The sequence below is a fragment of the Anser brachyrhynchus genome, assembly GCF_964034855.1.
Source record: "Anser brachyrhynchus genome assembly, chromosome: 3".
Taxonomy (NCBI): Eukaryota; Metazoa; Chordata; class Aves; order Anseriformes; family Anatidae; genus Anser; species Anser brachyrhynchus.
Window position 1 is genome coordinate 45402222 of NC_137696.1, and position 12834 is coordinate 45415055.

Consider the following 12834-nt stretch of genomic DNA (forward strand, 5'->3'; position numbering starts at 1 on the left):
TTTACAGTAAAATAAATACTGAGAATACCTGTATTTTTAAGAGACATGTTTGCCGTAACTCTTGCTCAATCTTCTAGTCCCTATCTAGAGGAGTGCCTGTTCTTTTGAAATTAAATTACGCTCTGTGAATACTACCCCGCTAGCTTCTTTTGTTGCATGTATCCTATCTGCATAGAAATTTTTTGAAGTAGTGCAGCAAACTTTCCAGTCTCCTGACTAAATAACTTTGTCACCTATTTCTAGATACGAATGGCAAAACCTTTTAAGACCAACAATGGTGTTTTGCAACCTGAGTTAGTATTCAGATAAATTTTTCCATCATAAAATATTGTCAGTTACCTACTTTTTTTTAAAAAAAGCATTTGTTTATAACATCAACAGATAGATAAATAATTTACTTTACCTGAAGAGTTCTCACCATTAAAATACTTTAAATGGCACTGGCTTTATTACTGTTGTGGATTAAAAAAAAAAAAAAAAAAAAGGTACTGGCAAAGAATGCAGTTAATATATTTTGGTTTTGCTACCTAGATGAAAGCAACCATGTAAACGAAGATGCAGTTAATATGTTGGAAATCGCATAACATCTTGTGGCCTTGTCCTTAGCGATTATAAATGGCTAACATACATAATACAAGGCCCCTGTAGGCACAGCTACTAGCCCCAATTATTATTTATATCCAAAGCTTGCCAGTCAGAAATTTCTCTTCCTGGGACAGATAACTGGTTCAGACTTTAAAAGAGACTTATTTAAAACCTTTTTACAATTCCATTTTGATGGAGCCTACAGAGGACCCTGACTGAGAAAATACTGACATCCAGAGTAAGGGGGATTGCTGGAGGGAAAAGCAGGAAAAGGATACTAATTTGACAAGGAAGTAGAAAAGAACCAAGATGAGATAAGCCTGAACTTCCACACTGCCTCCACTTACTTCATGCTCTTTCTGTAGGAAGGAATGGCAGAGACCACCCTGGTGTGAGAACACGCCCTGGTAGCCTGATCAGGAGCATTAGGCAGAGCCGTACTGGTGCTATGGCAGTCAGGCAGAAATTCCTGAAAATAGGACCTTTAATTTCCCAGCTTCCAAGGTAGCTTCAGGTCAGCAAAGATAATTACTAGCTTGCTTTTAAACATCCCAGTTCAAGCTGGATCAAAAATCCAAAATGCCAAGTTTGGTAATCTCAGCTGAGTTCTACTTGCACAGCTATTTTTATCAGGCATGTGGCATGGGCAAAAACCTCAGGATATTCAGCCATGCTGGTATTATTAGAACAAAAGAACATGGAGGCTTACTGCATTGGGTTTTCGGTTCTGTGTTTAGCTGGATGGTATACAAATTATGTGTGAAAGCAGGATAAACATGTTTTTATTCCATTCACAGTATATTTCCATTTGAAAACTGGCACCTACACAGGCCTGACAATCAAATGAAATGACATTGCAGGGGGACTGAACAGACTATGCCATGCCAAGGATATGATAATTGAGAGCATAGGAAAAATTTCTCTAGTGACTGAGAACACGTGCTGCGGCCTCTGTATGGAAAAACTCTCCTGAACTAATTAATGAAGCTATTTCTTTTCTTGCTCTTCAAATGCTTCTACAACTCTACATCCATTTTTCATGACATGTTCAAGCAAATCAGCCAATGTTTCAAACAGTATTTCATAAAAACCCAGTTACAGGTATTAGTAAACTAGCCCCTTTCTGAAAAGCAAAACTTGTAAAAGTTAATATTCTGCCCTCAAAAGACTCATTATTACTCTCAGATTCTGGATACCACTTGTGTTTTAAGGACTTCAGAGAAGAAATTAACTGAATAGGTGAACCAAGGTTCACATTGTTTAACAAGGAAGCAGAACACTCTCGAATTTCAACAGAAAGCAGTGGAAAATTCGCAAATACACAAAGTACCCTCACACCCCTCCAAGTAAACTAAACTACAGAAACTGAAATCCAGTCTTCCCAGGAGTAACAGCAGCACTGAAATAGGTATCCATAATGAACGTACAGGTTTAGGGATAGTATTCCCTCTTGACACTCATAAATAAAGATTATCTGCCTCAAAACCTACTCGCCAGACTCCTGGCCTCGCTACAAAATGAGCATCTGAAATAAATCAACAAGAATTAAAACAATTGTTTAAAAAACATTCTTAAGTTTCCATCATCTCTTATATCTTGTACCTTTGTTAGTACTTAGAAAAGCACTGCAAAAAAAAACGTTTTAAGCTTTCTAAGATTGTCAGTCTTTCCCAGTCCATATCAGCTCCATTTCATTATTTCAAAGAGGTATAATCTTACCATAGCTTTTCAATATGATTTGATGTATGTGAACATCTTAACTGGTAGAACTATGAAACCTTTTCCTTTGTAATTTACCTTTGGTCTTCAGCAAAGAAGGAAGATATGTCTTACTCAAAATGTCAAGTAACAATTTAAAGTAAAAAATTTTTAAAGAAACTGTCCCAGTTAAACACATTTGCACAACAACAAAGAATAATCATTCCAAACATGTTCTTACAATGACACATTTTGCAGGCAAAGATAAAGATTTTTCTCAGTGTATGACGCCATGTGTGAAGGGACAAACTAACTGCATGCCATTTGAAACCCACTGCTTGTATGCAAGGTAACACACCACTGGGTTATAAAGCAGTGCACCTATTTGCTCTGTCAGTTTGACTCCACTAAAGCTGTACTCACTCAGCTATGTGCAATTGATTTCAGGAAAACAAACAAACAAACTCAAGCTGCACAAGTCAAACTCTGACCTCATTCACACATTCAGTGTGAATTTCAGACTAATAAGGCACTCTTCTTCTAACTATAAAGATATGGAATGCTAGAGAGAAGATATTCCAAATATAAAATTAATCAGTCATAAATGAACCAAAGGTGTTAAGTATGAAAAAGAAAGCAAAGAGTATTTCAATTTTTATAGGCTACATACTTCAAGACCAAATTTTCCTTTGTAGTCCTCTTTTTTTTTTTTTTTTTTTTCTCTCCAGTATTTTGGCAGTCTGAAAGAGCATTCCACTGAGGAACCATTCCAGCAACAAGAATCAGCTGACAAACAGGACATATCTTAAACCCCTTAATATGTAATGAGATTATTTTTCTTTTCTAAGTCATTAAAGGGTAAGACATTCTAAAGCATCTAAGAACACACTCAACTACTTTAAGATCCCTATAACAGCCTTTATACTTTTAGATTCTTAGTAAAATATGCATATTAATTTTGACTTTTTTTTTTCAGATTACAGCCCATTCTATTGCCATTCAAAGAATTCTTAAAGGATAACACCATTGACAGCTTAACCTTTATTAAACTGTTGATACAAGATAATTCTTTTAGCATAAAGTCAGATAAAGACATTACAAAAATTATGTATCTGTTAATGGATTACAGATAGAATATTGGTCTTTTCTTTACAATTAGAGACCAGAAAAACTGGATTTTCCTGACATAATATTTTATGAAATTTGCATTTAAATAATACCTGAGGCACTTTCAGGGGATTATGAACAGCTATGAACAATTCGCTCACTTAAATTTGAAAAATAAACCTACAGTATTAACTGTTATTGATGGTAGTGTTGCTTAGTGTAGGTATTTGCTTTTAAAATCCAGGTACACAGAAGCTTGAAGTTTGTACACTGGTCAGCTCCAAGCTTTCTGTCTCTCTGTTAATAGTAACAGTTGTGCTTCTGTCATACTTTTCACATATAAAAGTTTAAATATGAATTAATCCTCACAACAAAACAGTGAGGAAGGAAGGTATCATTACATTTTACACAGAGTAGAAATGGACTGTAGCCAGATGAAAGTAAGCATGAGTTTTCTAGGGGGACACATCTCATTTATGTTTTATCATAATACAGCATCTCTGATATTGTTCCACCACATTATATCTTTTGATAGTTTTAACTACAGTCATCATCACATAGTAAATTAAAGACCTGAGTTATTATTTAGACAGAAAAACATTATGTACAAGCCCTAAATATGGAGCAGACGGTGCGTTTTTTTAAAAAAAAGATCCGTTTGTACAATGGTTGTTCTTGGTCACTCAGTTTAAAATTTTTGCTGACTTCACAGAATAAAATTGCATTGTATTTTTGTATGACCTTGACTTGCTAAACACATTCAAATAACAGAAGACAAACTCTGTTCAACATGTTCACAGCCAATGGGACAAATACTAGGCCCTGATTTCAAAGCCTTCCTAAGGACAGGAGGGGTGTGCAACTTTCACATCTCACTCTACAACTAGTTGCTCAGCTAGAGTATTTGTGCAAAAAATACAAATAAAAGCATATTGCTATGATTAAGAGACCTGCAATGCATTCGTGGTCCCAAGTACATGGCACATCTGAAACATATGTTCTTTGATCAAAAATTAGAAACAATCAGATGAAATACCTGATGGCAGAAAACCTCTCGGAAGGATTTTCTTGTTGGATTTTAATTCATTTGGTTTGTTGGTTTGAGATTTTTTTCTTTCCCTTTTTTTTTTTTTTTTGATCAGACCAGTGACAAAAACAAACCATTTCCAACGAATACTAAAGGCAGCGATGAAAGATAATAGATGCCACTTCATTCTTCCTTCTGGCAAATGGACCATTAAAAGAAAATGCTTGCCCACGTCTCCCACAGTTATTCAGTATCATATCCCAAAATGGGTCCCAGCCATTTCTCCACCTCTGCCACGGACAATTTTTTTCTCAGTGCATAATCTTCAACCTGCAAAGAGACATAATGAAAATTCATAAACTCCAGCTTTTACTGTTGACATAAAAAATTTGGATCATCTGGTCACAAGTTGCTTTTGAATGCTATAACACTAGCACAATGGACAGTGCAAGTTACCTGATCTTTACATATCTTGCCAACAGCAAAATATTTGGATTTGGGATTGGAAAAGTAGAGGCCAGAAACTGCAGAAGCAGGTGTCATTGCTAGTGATTCAGTTAAACCAATTCCTGGAAAAGAGAAAGAAAAGATGAAAGCATTCTTGTTCTCTGAACTGATAAGCTTAAATTCAAAGTCTTTTTTTTGTTGGGCAACTTCAAGCAAAATCAAAAAAAAAAACCAAGAAGCTTTCAGATGAACTAAAAACATAAAACTATTTTTCATTTGTTACCTATTCCAAAGAAAATACATACAGCTTCAAATAAATTGCATACTTTCATTACAGCCTTACTGTAGAACAACGGTATAGTTTGTTTTCAAAAAAAAATCCTGGACATTTTGGAAAATGGTTAACTAGAGCTTTTGAAACACAGGAGGGTATTTTCAAATTGTGGAGCTAGAAGTGGAATGTCCAACACACAAAATATCAGAGAAAGACTTTTTTTTTTTTTTTTTTTTTAAGTCACTATCTCAAGGTTTCTGTGGTCCAGGAAACACATCGCTGAATTGGCTTTTATTTTATTTATATCTGGAACGTCTTCTTGCAGCCATAAGGATGGTAGAGTTTTTCTCTCAGTGTAGCAAAACTCTGTTTGCACGCAATCTGCTAATTAGGATTTTGCTAATTCCTTCAGCAAAAGCACTGGCAGTATTTTGCAATTTTTTCCTTGAATGAGGAAAAATAAAAACAACAATGAAAAGGCAAAGGCAGCAGTTCCCAGAACTACTTCAGTTCAATTTTTTATGCAGCTCTGCATACCCCAATTCATTGTTTTGTTGGCATTATGATCATTCATTCACACAAATGCTGTCTAAGAATCTTAGTAAGGCTGATCGAGTTACCTGTTGTTTCCTCGATGTTTGCAAGTTTCCACATGGTCAGTTTTTCTGTATGGTCGGGCTGGCTTGGATATCCAGGAGCAGGGCGAATTCCCTCATATTTAATTCTGCGTAGGTCACAGAGATCTAGCTGCTCGGCACTACAGTAAGCCCAGAATTCCTTTCGAACCCTTTCATGGAGCTCCTCAGCAAATGCCTTGGAATATAGTGCAATTTTTATTATTTTTTAAGGGTCATCTTACCACAGGTAAGAAATTTAATTGCATTAAAATTCACATACAGTACTTATTTTTGTAATTCAGATGTTTTATTCTCATATTGGTAGATGGCAGGGGTTTTTGATGATCCTGCTTTAAAATCCTATGTAAACAAACAGGTAAGCTAGAGCGGTAACTAGAGAAGGTAAAGTTCATTTGGTTGTGGTAGCGATACATCATTAGAGCACCAAAGACAATAGTCTTGATTATTTTTGATATCTGCTCCAAGTCTAGCCATGGAAGGCCACATCCTTCTGGCATCCATGCTATTATCAGATGCAAATAAAGGCTACTGCTCTTTTTCAGCAGAGGATCTTTCCTCCAACTAAAAGTAGGTGATGGTTTCTTTTTGTTGTTTTGTTGTTGCTGTTGTCGTTGTTGGTTTTTTTTGTTTTTTTTTTTTATAAACCTACTCTTACAACTAACACTACTTTGTCAGCAACAGTTGCCTTCAGGAGACATTTCCACTTCAGTAAATATATTTGGATGGCATCAAATAATAATTTCCACAACTCTCATGGCTTAAAATATACAACTAGAGCTAATCACATTTGCCCTACACTAAAGTTCCTGTAAATTTTACAGTGATTACTTAGGTGTGAACATGGGGGCAAGCAGACAGACGTAGGGTAGGACAAGGGACAGGACTTTCTAAACCACTTCAGTTAGGGCTTTAAGAGCATGTCTGCCTAAGCCTACGGTACACTAAGTCAACAAACTTGTACACTGCACCCACATGCATGTTTACCATTAAAGCAGAAGGCCTGTCAATGCTATGTCAAGCAATTCAAGAATGTAATTGGTTGGTCTTATCTGGGTCCAAACTTACATTCTCATGTAGATAAAGCAAGGTTTAAAAACAGTTTTAATAGTGTTGTTTTAAAATGTACTAAATTGTATTAAATCAAAACTCTCAAGAGCTCAGAGCTGCTTTCGCACTTGGAACATATGGACTGCAGACTCCCCACTGTCTCCAAAGAGGACTCACCTCTCAAAAGAGGTTCTGTAGAACCAGTCCACTTCCAGATTTAATGCAGAGCATACATTAAAGGCAACAGTCTAAGTTTATGCTAAAACTTGAAACATCAAGTTGTCAAACAAACTTAGTACACAGAAAATTTGCAAGGAAACAAGACAAAACCTCATACCTCTGCCAACCGATCTCCAAGCGCCTTTACCATTATGATGTTGTACTCATCGTCCTGTTTCCTGTATTCATTGCACAACTCATCTACACCAAAGCAGGCCACAGCAAACAGGCCTAAGTAATCACAAACGTCAGAATCCAGCGGTGCTATGAAGTCAGAAAGACAGTAATATGGATCTATGCAGGCAGAGTCTTTTTCAGCCTAAAATAAAAAGAGAAAATAATGCAATAAATCAGAACATTAAAAAAAAAAAAGAGTGCACTCTTGATCTAAACAAGTATTTTTGATCTTTTTTCTTGATCTAAACCAAGACTAGAGGGCTTGAGACGTTTCTGACAAACACCTATCTAGTCTGAGTCATGACAGCTTTCCTGTCCTTAAATTAGACAGAAAAAACATCTCTGTTCCTCTGAGGGTGTTTGGATCACTAAAAAAAAAACAAATGTCAAAGGAGAGAGATGCTGTGTTGAGCAGATACAGAGAGATGTTCTGGTTCTATTTACAGCTAGTGAGATTTAACAGCTTATTCTGCAAAGTATTACAAAATAGGGAACGGTCTTGTGCCAGCCACTGGGGAAGAAGACAAATTTTCCATCTCTTACAGTCAGATTCTACATTTGTTAACAAAACTGCTGGTTGATAGTTTGCATCCCAATTATGCAAACTGCAGAATTCTTCAGCAACTCCCACTATGGAATGCCCATGAGAGTTTATAAACACTCACAGTTTCTTATCCTACAAACCATGTGCTCAGCAGTCCAGAAAAAAACAGCACCCGTGTCTAGGTTCACACTATCCACATACTAATTGAAACAAAATTCATCCATCATTACCAGTAAACTGAATCCCAAACAAGGTTCAAAGGGGTTTATAGGAAGTAACATAGGGAGTACGAAATATCCCACTTGACAAAGAAAGCTATCTCATGGCTATCACTTGGCTGAAAAATCCTCTCCTTGTTTTCTTATTCTGTGACACTATTTCAGTGTTTAACAATGCTTTAAACCTATTTCTAACTGCAGTTTCATAAAATATTTTTTTAAAAAAATCAAACGTATAATTCCTGAAAAACAAAGATCTATGTTCAATAGTTTCTATAGATTACTAGATTACAGAAAGTACCATAAAACTGCAGAAATATTTTTTTGCCTACATACGTGACCTCTGTATTAACGTTAAGGCTCTTTTGTAATGATCATAGCTAAAGAAAACCCTAAACGCATCTACAACTTTTAGATTTTCATCACACGCTTAATGGTGCCAACATCATGGAGAGAACTCTGTGTACTGAAAGGAAGGTTTTTTATACGAAGCAGAAGACAATTATTCTCTTCTATTTTCCTCTGGTGAAGATTTGCTGAATTACTATGTATGCTAGACTGAAAGACATGCAGCTAAAATAGAGTCCAAAAGAATGGTACCCACAATAATACTCTTAATCTTTGAGAAAAGCCTGAATAAATTGGGAACATATGAGGAAAAAAAGAATGAGAAAAATAACAGCGTTCCAATATGTAAAAAACATTAAGAGAAAAAAAAAAGAACATCAAATAAGATAGTCTTCTTGGGAAAGCACTGGGAAAAGGCCAGGAAAAGAAACTATAGTAAACTTGATTTACATGGGATATCAAAATGTTTAACTAGGTAGTAAGGCCCTGGAACAGCCCTCCTTGAACATTTGTGAATACAGTTTATATAAATATCTGCCATGGACTGTCTGCTAGATCCACCTCCTCGCAATAGATTATCTATTCCAGAAAGCTGGAATAAATTTGAAGCCATGTATCTCTTAGTACAATTTTGCAATACTGGCACAAGACTGTCCTCATAGAAGACTGTACTCCAGAAATTTAGGTATTTGTTAGATTTGTTTCTCCCACGTTTGATGACTGCGTACGTGAACTATGAAGAAACCAAATTGGAATGTTGGGAAGAAGCAGTAGAATATGTTGAAAACGTTCAATCTATCAAAATAAATGCAAGCATATGTATGATTAAAGCATAAATACTTAAAATAGTTATTCTTACAATCAGAATTAGCAGCAAACTAATTCTAAACTGCCTCTTCATCGAGAGGAAATTTACATAAAAGTTACCAGAAACATTTATCTTCACTGAGCATTATTTTGCAGGTATTACAATGAAAGGTATTTTTAACCTTTAACACATCCAAGCAGAATGCCTCATTTAAGGCAGAATCCAGGGATATTATTAAAGAACTAAGGTTCATTAGATTCTAACTTGGCACACAGAATTTGTGATGAAAACATACAGCACAGTGCTTTCAGATGGCTTAAGTATTAAAATGAGGCCAGAAAACACGTCATTGTCTAAAGCTGTCAAATATATACAGCATTCTGTACAACTATTGCAATACAAAATACTACAAACACTACAAGAACCTAGGTCATCACTAATAAAATATTGTTACTAGTAAAAGAAACGGCAGGATGACTGCACAGATTACAACAACTATTTTCTGCACAGATTTTATTAGGACACTGGTGCTCTATTCTTACAATTCAAAAAAAAAAAAAATCACTTTATTTAACAAATGTTCTGTCATTCTACCTGTTGCCTCAGGCCATGAAATTTTGCTATCGGTTCCGAAGATCCCACTGCCTCTTCTACAGCATACAAATAGATATCATCTTGAACACTTCGAGCTGGCCAGAACCCAACCACACCCCTGGCTTGTAATTTCTTTTGATTGATCAACATTTTCAGCAGATTTTGAGCATCGTTATAAACTCTCTTTGCTTCTTCACCTATCAAAAAAAAAGAGAACCCTTTAGAAAAGACTTGATTTCACAACAAGTTTAAACAGGTTTAAGAATTTCTGAAGATTGGTTCATTTCCCAGGTAATTTTTTGATGACTGCAACAATGTGTCAGCTACAGCATATGCAATAGCAATATAATTATGTGTATACAGCTGTAACAATATACATCTTGAAACAAACGTTAGAGCCAGCACCATTCTAGTAGAGGCAGAAGATGGAGAATGAAGTGAGCAACAGGGAAAATGTGTGTGCAACTACATCACCACAGTGCAGCCGACGCAGAACATTTATTTCAGTGTCACACTTGCAGTTTCATCACATATACCAAGGCCTACTAAAGTTCAAAAAAAGACAGAGCCCTCTTGATATCTTCACCCTTAACAGGGACATGTGTTAATTGCTCTGTCACCATTTTCTGTCATTAAAATACCACCCCATATTTTGTAGGTGAATTCTAAATATGATTAAGCACTCCTCCTGCCTCATGTGCCAACGTGCCAGTAAGTGTTATTTTACACAAATTATTTCAGTGACATTTAAGTTTACATGTATTTTTACCACTCCTATGTATATCAAACCATTCAGAATCTTAATGCAGCATGACAGGTCCGTTAAGATTATCTGTATAAAGTAAATGCAATTTCAATACTTACCTACAGTTTTATCGTTAAAGACTTTAGGGAAACCCCGGTTGGGATACTTTCCCCTAAGTTGCCAGACATCAAAGAAAGGCTTCCAGTCAATATATTCTACTAGCCTCTTCAGGTCATAATCTTCAAAGACTTTTGTACCAATGAATTTTGGTTTAACTGTAGGAATCAAAAGTACAATCTGTCACTAAGGAATTACTTAATATTGCTCTTATATGTGTAGTGTAATTGATGTTCACTAGCTTCCATCACTACAACCGACCTCTTCCCAAGTAATTCTTAGAATTCTTACTGCCATATCCTTCCGAAGTCATACCATGCTCTACAGTTATTACATGGATTTTTAAGAAAGTATAAAAAGTCAAAACAGAAAATGCAAGGCCTTCTGTTCTTTCCTATAAATTAATCCTTACTCACAGATTCACAGATTTCTCTAGGTTGGAAGAGACCTCAAGATCATCGAGTCCAACCTCCGACCTAACACTAAGTACTCCACTAAACCATATCCCTAAGCTCTACATCTAAACGTCTTTTAAAGACCTCCAGGGATGGTGACTCCACCACCTCCCTGGGCAGCCCGTTCCAATACTTAATAACCCTTTCGGTAAAGAAGTACTTCCTAACATCCAACCTAAAACTCCCCTGTCGCAACTTTAGCCCATTCCCCCTCGTCCTGTCACTAGGCACGTGGAAGAATAGACCAACCCCCACCTCTCTACAGCCTCCTTTCAGGTAACTGTAGAGAGCGATGAGGTCGCCCCTGAGCCTCCTCTTCTCCAGGCTGAACAAGCCCAGCTCCCTCAGCCGCTCCTCATAAGACTTGTTCTCCAGACCCCTCACCAGCTTCGTTGCCCTTCTCTGGACTCGCTCGAGCACGTCCATGTGCTATCGAGGGGCCCAAAACTGAACACAGTACTCAAGGTGCGGCCTCACCAGAGCCGAGTACAGGGGCACAATCACTTCCCTCGACCTGCTGGCCACACTGCTTCTTATGCAGGCCAGGATGCCGTTGGCCTTCTTGGCCACCTGAGCACACTGCTGGCTCATATTCAGCCGACTATCCACCAATACTCCCAGGTCCTTCTCGGCCAGGCAGCTTTCCAGCCACTCATCTCTCAGCCTGTAGCTCTGCTTGGGGTTGTTGCAGCCCAGGTGCAGGACCCGGCACTTGGCCTTGTTGAACTTCATGCAGTTGACCTCAGCCCATCGCTCCAGCCTATCCAGATCCTCCTGCAGAGCCTTCCTGCCCTCGAGCAGATCGACACACGCACCTAACTTGGTGTCATCTGCAAACTTACTGAGGGTGCACTGGACGCCCTCATCCAGATCATGGATAAAGATATTAAAGAGGACCGGCCCCAGTACCAAGCCCTGGGGGACTCCACTAGTGACCGGCCTCCAACCAGATTTGACTCCATTCACCACAACTCTCTGGGCCCGGCCATCCAGCCAGTTTCTAACCCAGCGAAGCGTACGCCAGTCCAAGCCCCGAGCAGCCAGTTTCTTGAGGAGAATGTTGTGGGGAACGGTGTCAAAAGCCTTACTGAGGTCAAGGTAGACCACGTCCACAGCCTTTCCCTCATCCACCAAGCGCGTCACTTGGTCATAGAAGGAGATCAGGTTCGTCAAGCAGGACCTGCCTTTCATAAACCCATGCTGACTGGGCCTGATCGCCTGCTTGCCCTGCAAGTGCCGCGTGATGACCCTCAAGATAATCTGCTCCATGAGCTTTCCCGGCACTGAGGTCAAACTGACAGGCCTATAGTTCCCCGGGTCTGCCCTCCGGCCCTTCTTATAGATGGGCGTCACATTGGCTAGCCGCCAGTCAACCGGGACCTCCCCTGATAGCCAGGACTGCCGATAAATGATGGAAAGCGGCTCGGCCAGCTCCTCCGCCAGTTCTCTCAGTACCCTTGGGTGGATCCCATCCGGCCCCATCGACTTGCGCACATCCAAGCTCCGTAGCAGGTCGCCAACCATTTCCTCATGGATAGCGAAGGCCACGTCCTGCTCCCCATCCCCTTCCACCAGCTCAGGGCACTGGGTGTCCGGAGAACAACCGGTATTGCCGCTAAAGACTGAGGCAAAGGCGGCATTAAGCACCTCAGCCTTTTCCTCATCCTTAGTAACTAGGTTTCCCCTCGCATCCAGTAAAGGATGGAGATTCTCCCTAGTCCTCCGTTTCGCGTTGATGTATTTGTAAAAGGATTTTTTGTTGTCTTTAACGGCAGTAGCCAGATTG

At 38.5% G+C, this 12834-nt stretch overlaps 1 protein-coding gene across 7 annotated transcripts in view; it reads right to left on the bottom strand.

Annotated features, from left to right (window-relative positions):
- Positions 1 to 3309: 3309 nt before the first annotated feature.
- MTR (5-methyltetrahydrofolate-homocysteine methyltransferase) overlaps positions 3310 to 12834 on the bottom strand; it is a 66783-nt gene continuing 57258 nt past the window's right edge. For all 7 annotated transcript variants that reach the window (XR_013949692.1, XM_080588292.1, XM_080588289.1 and 4 more), the window contains 6 exons: positions 10596 to 10751; positions 9732 to 9928; positions 7161 to 7361; positions 5759 to 5951; positions 4874 to 4986; positions 3310 to 4747 (listed from right to left, as the gene is read on the bottom strand). Coding sequence is in view for 6 of the 7 variants with exons in the window: in XM_080588292.1 (XP_080444418.1) it covers positions 4661 to 4747; positions 4874 to 4986; positions 5759 to 5951; positions 7161 to 7361; positions 9732 to 9928; positions 10596 to 10751 (947 nt within the window). In the remaining variant the exon portion in view is untranslated. The remainder of the gene's footprint in view (positions 4748 to 4873; positions 4987 to 5758; positions 5952 to 7160; positions 7362 to 9731; positions 9929 to 10595; positions 10752 to 12834) is intronic.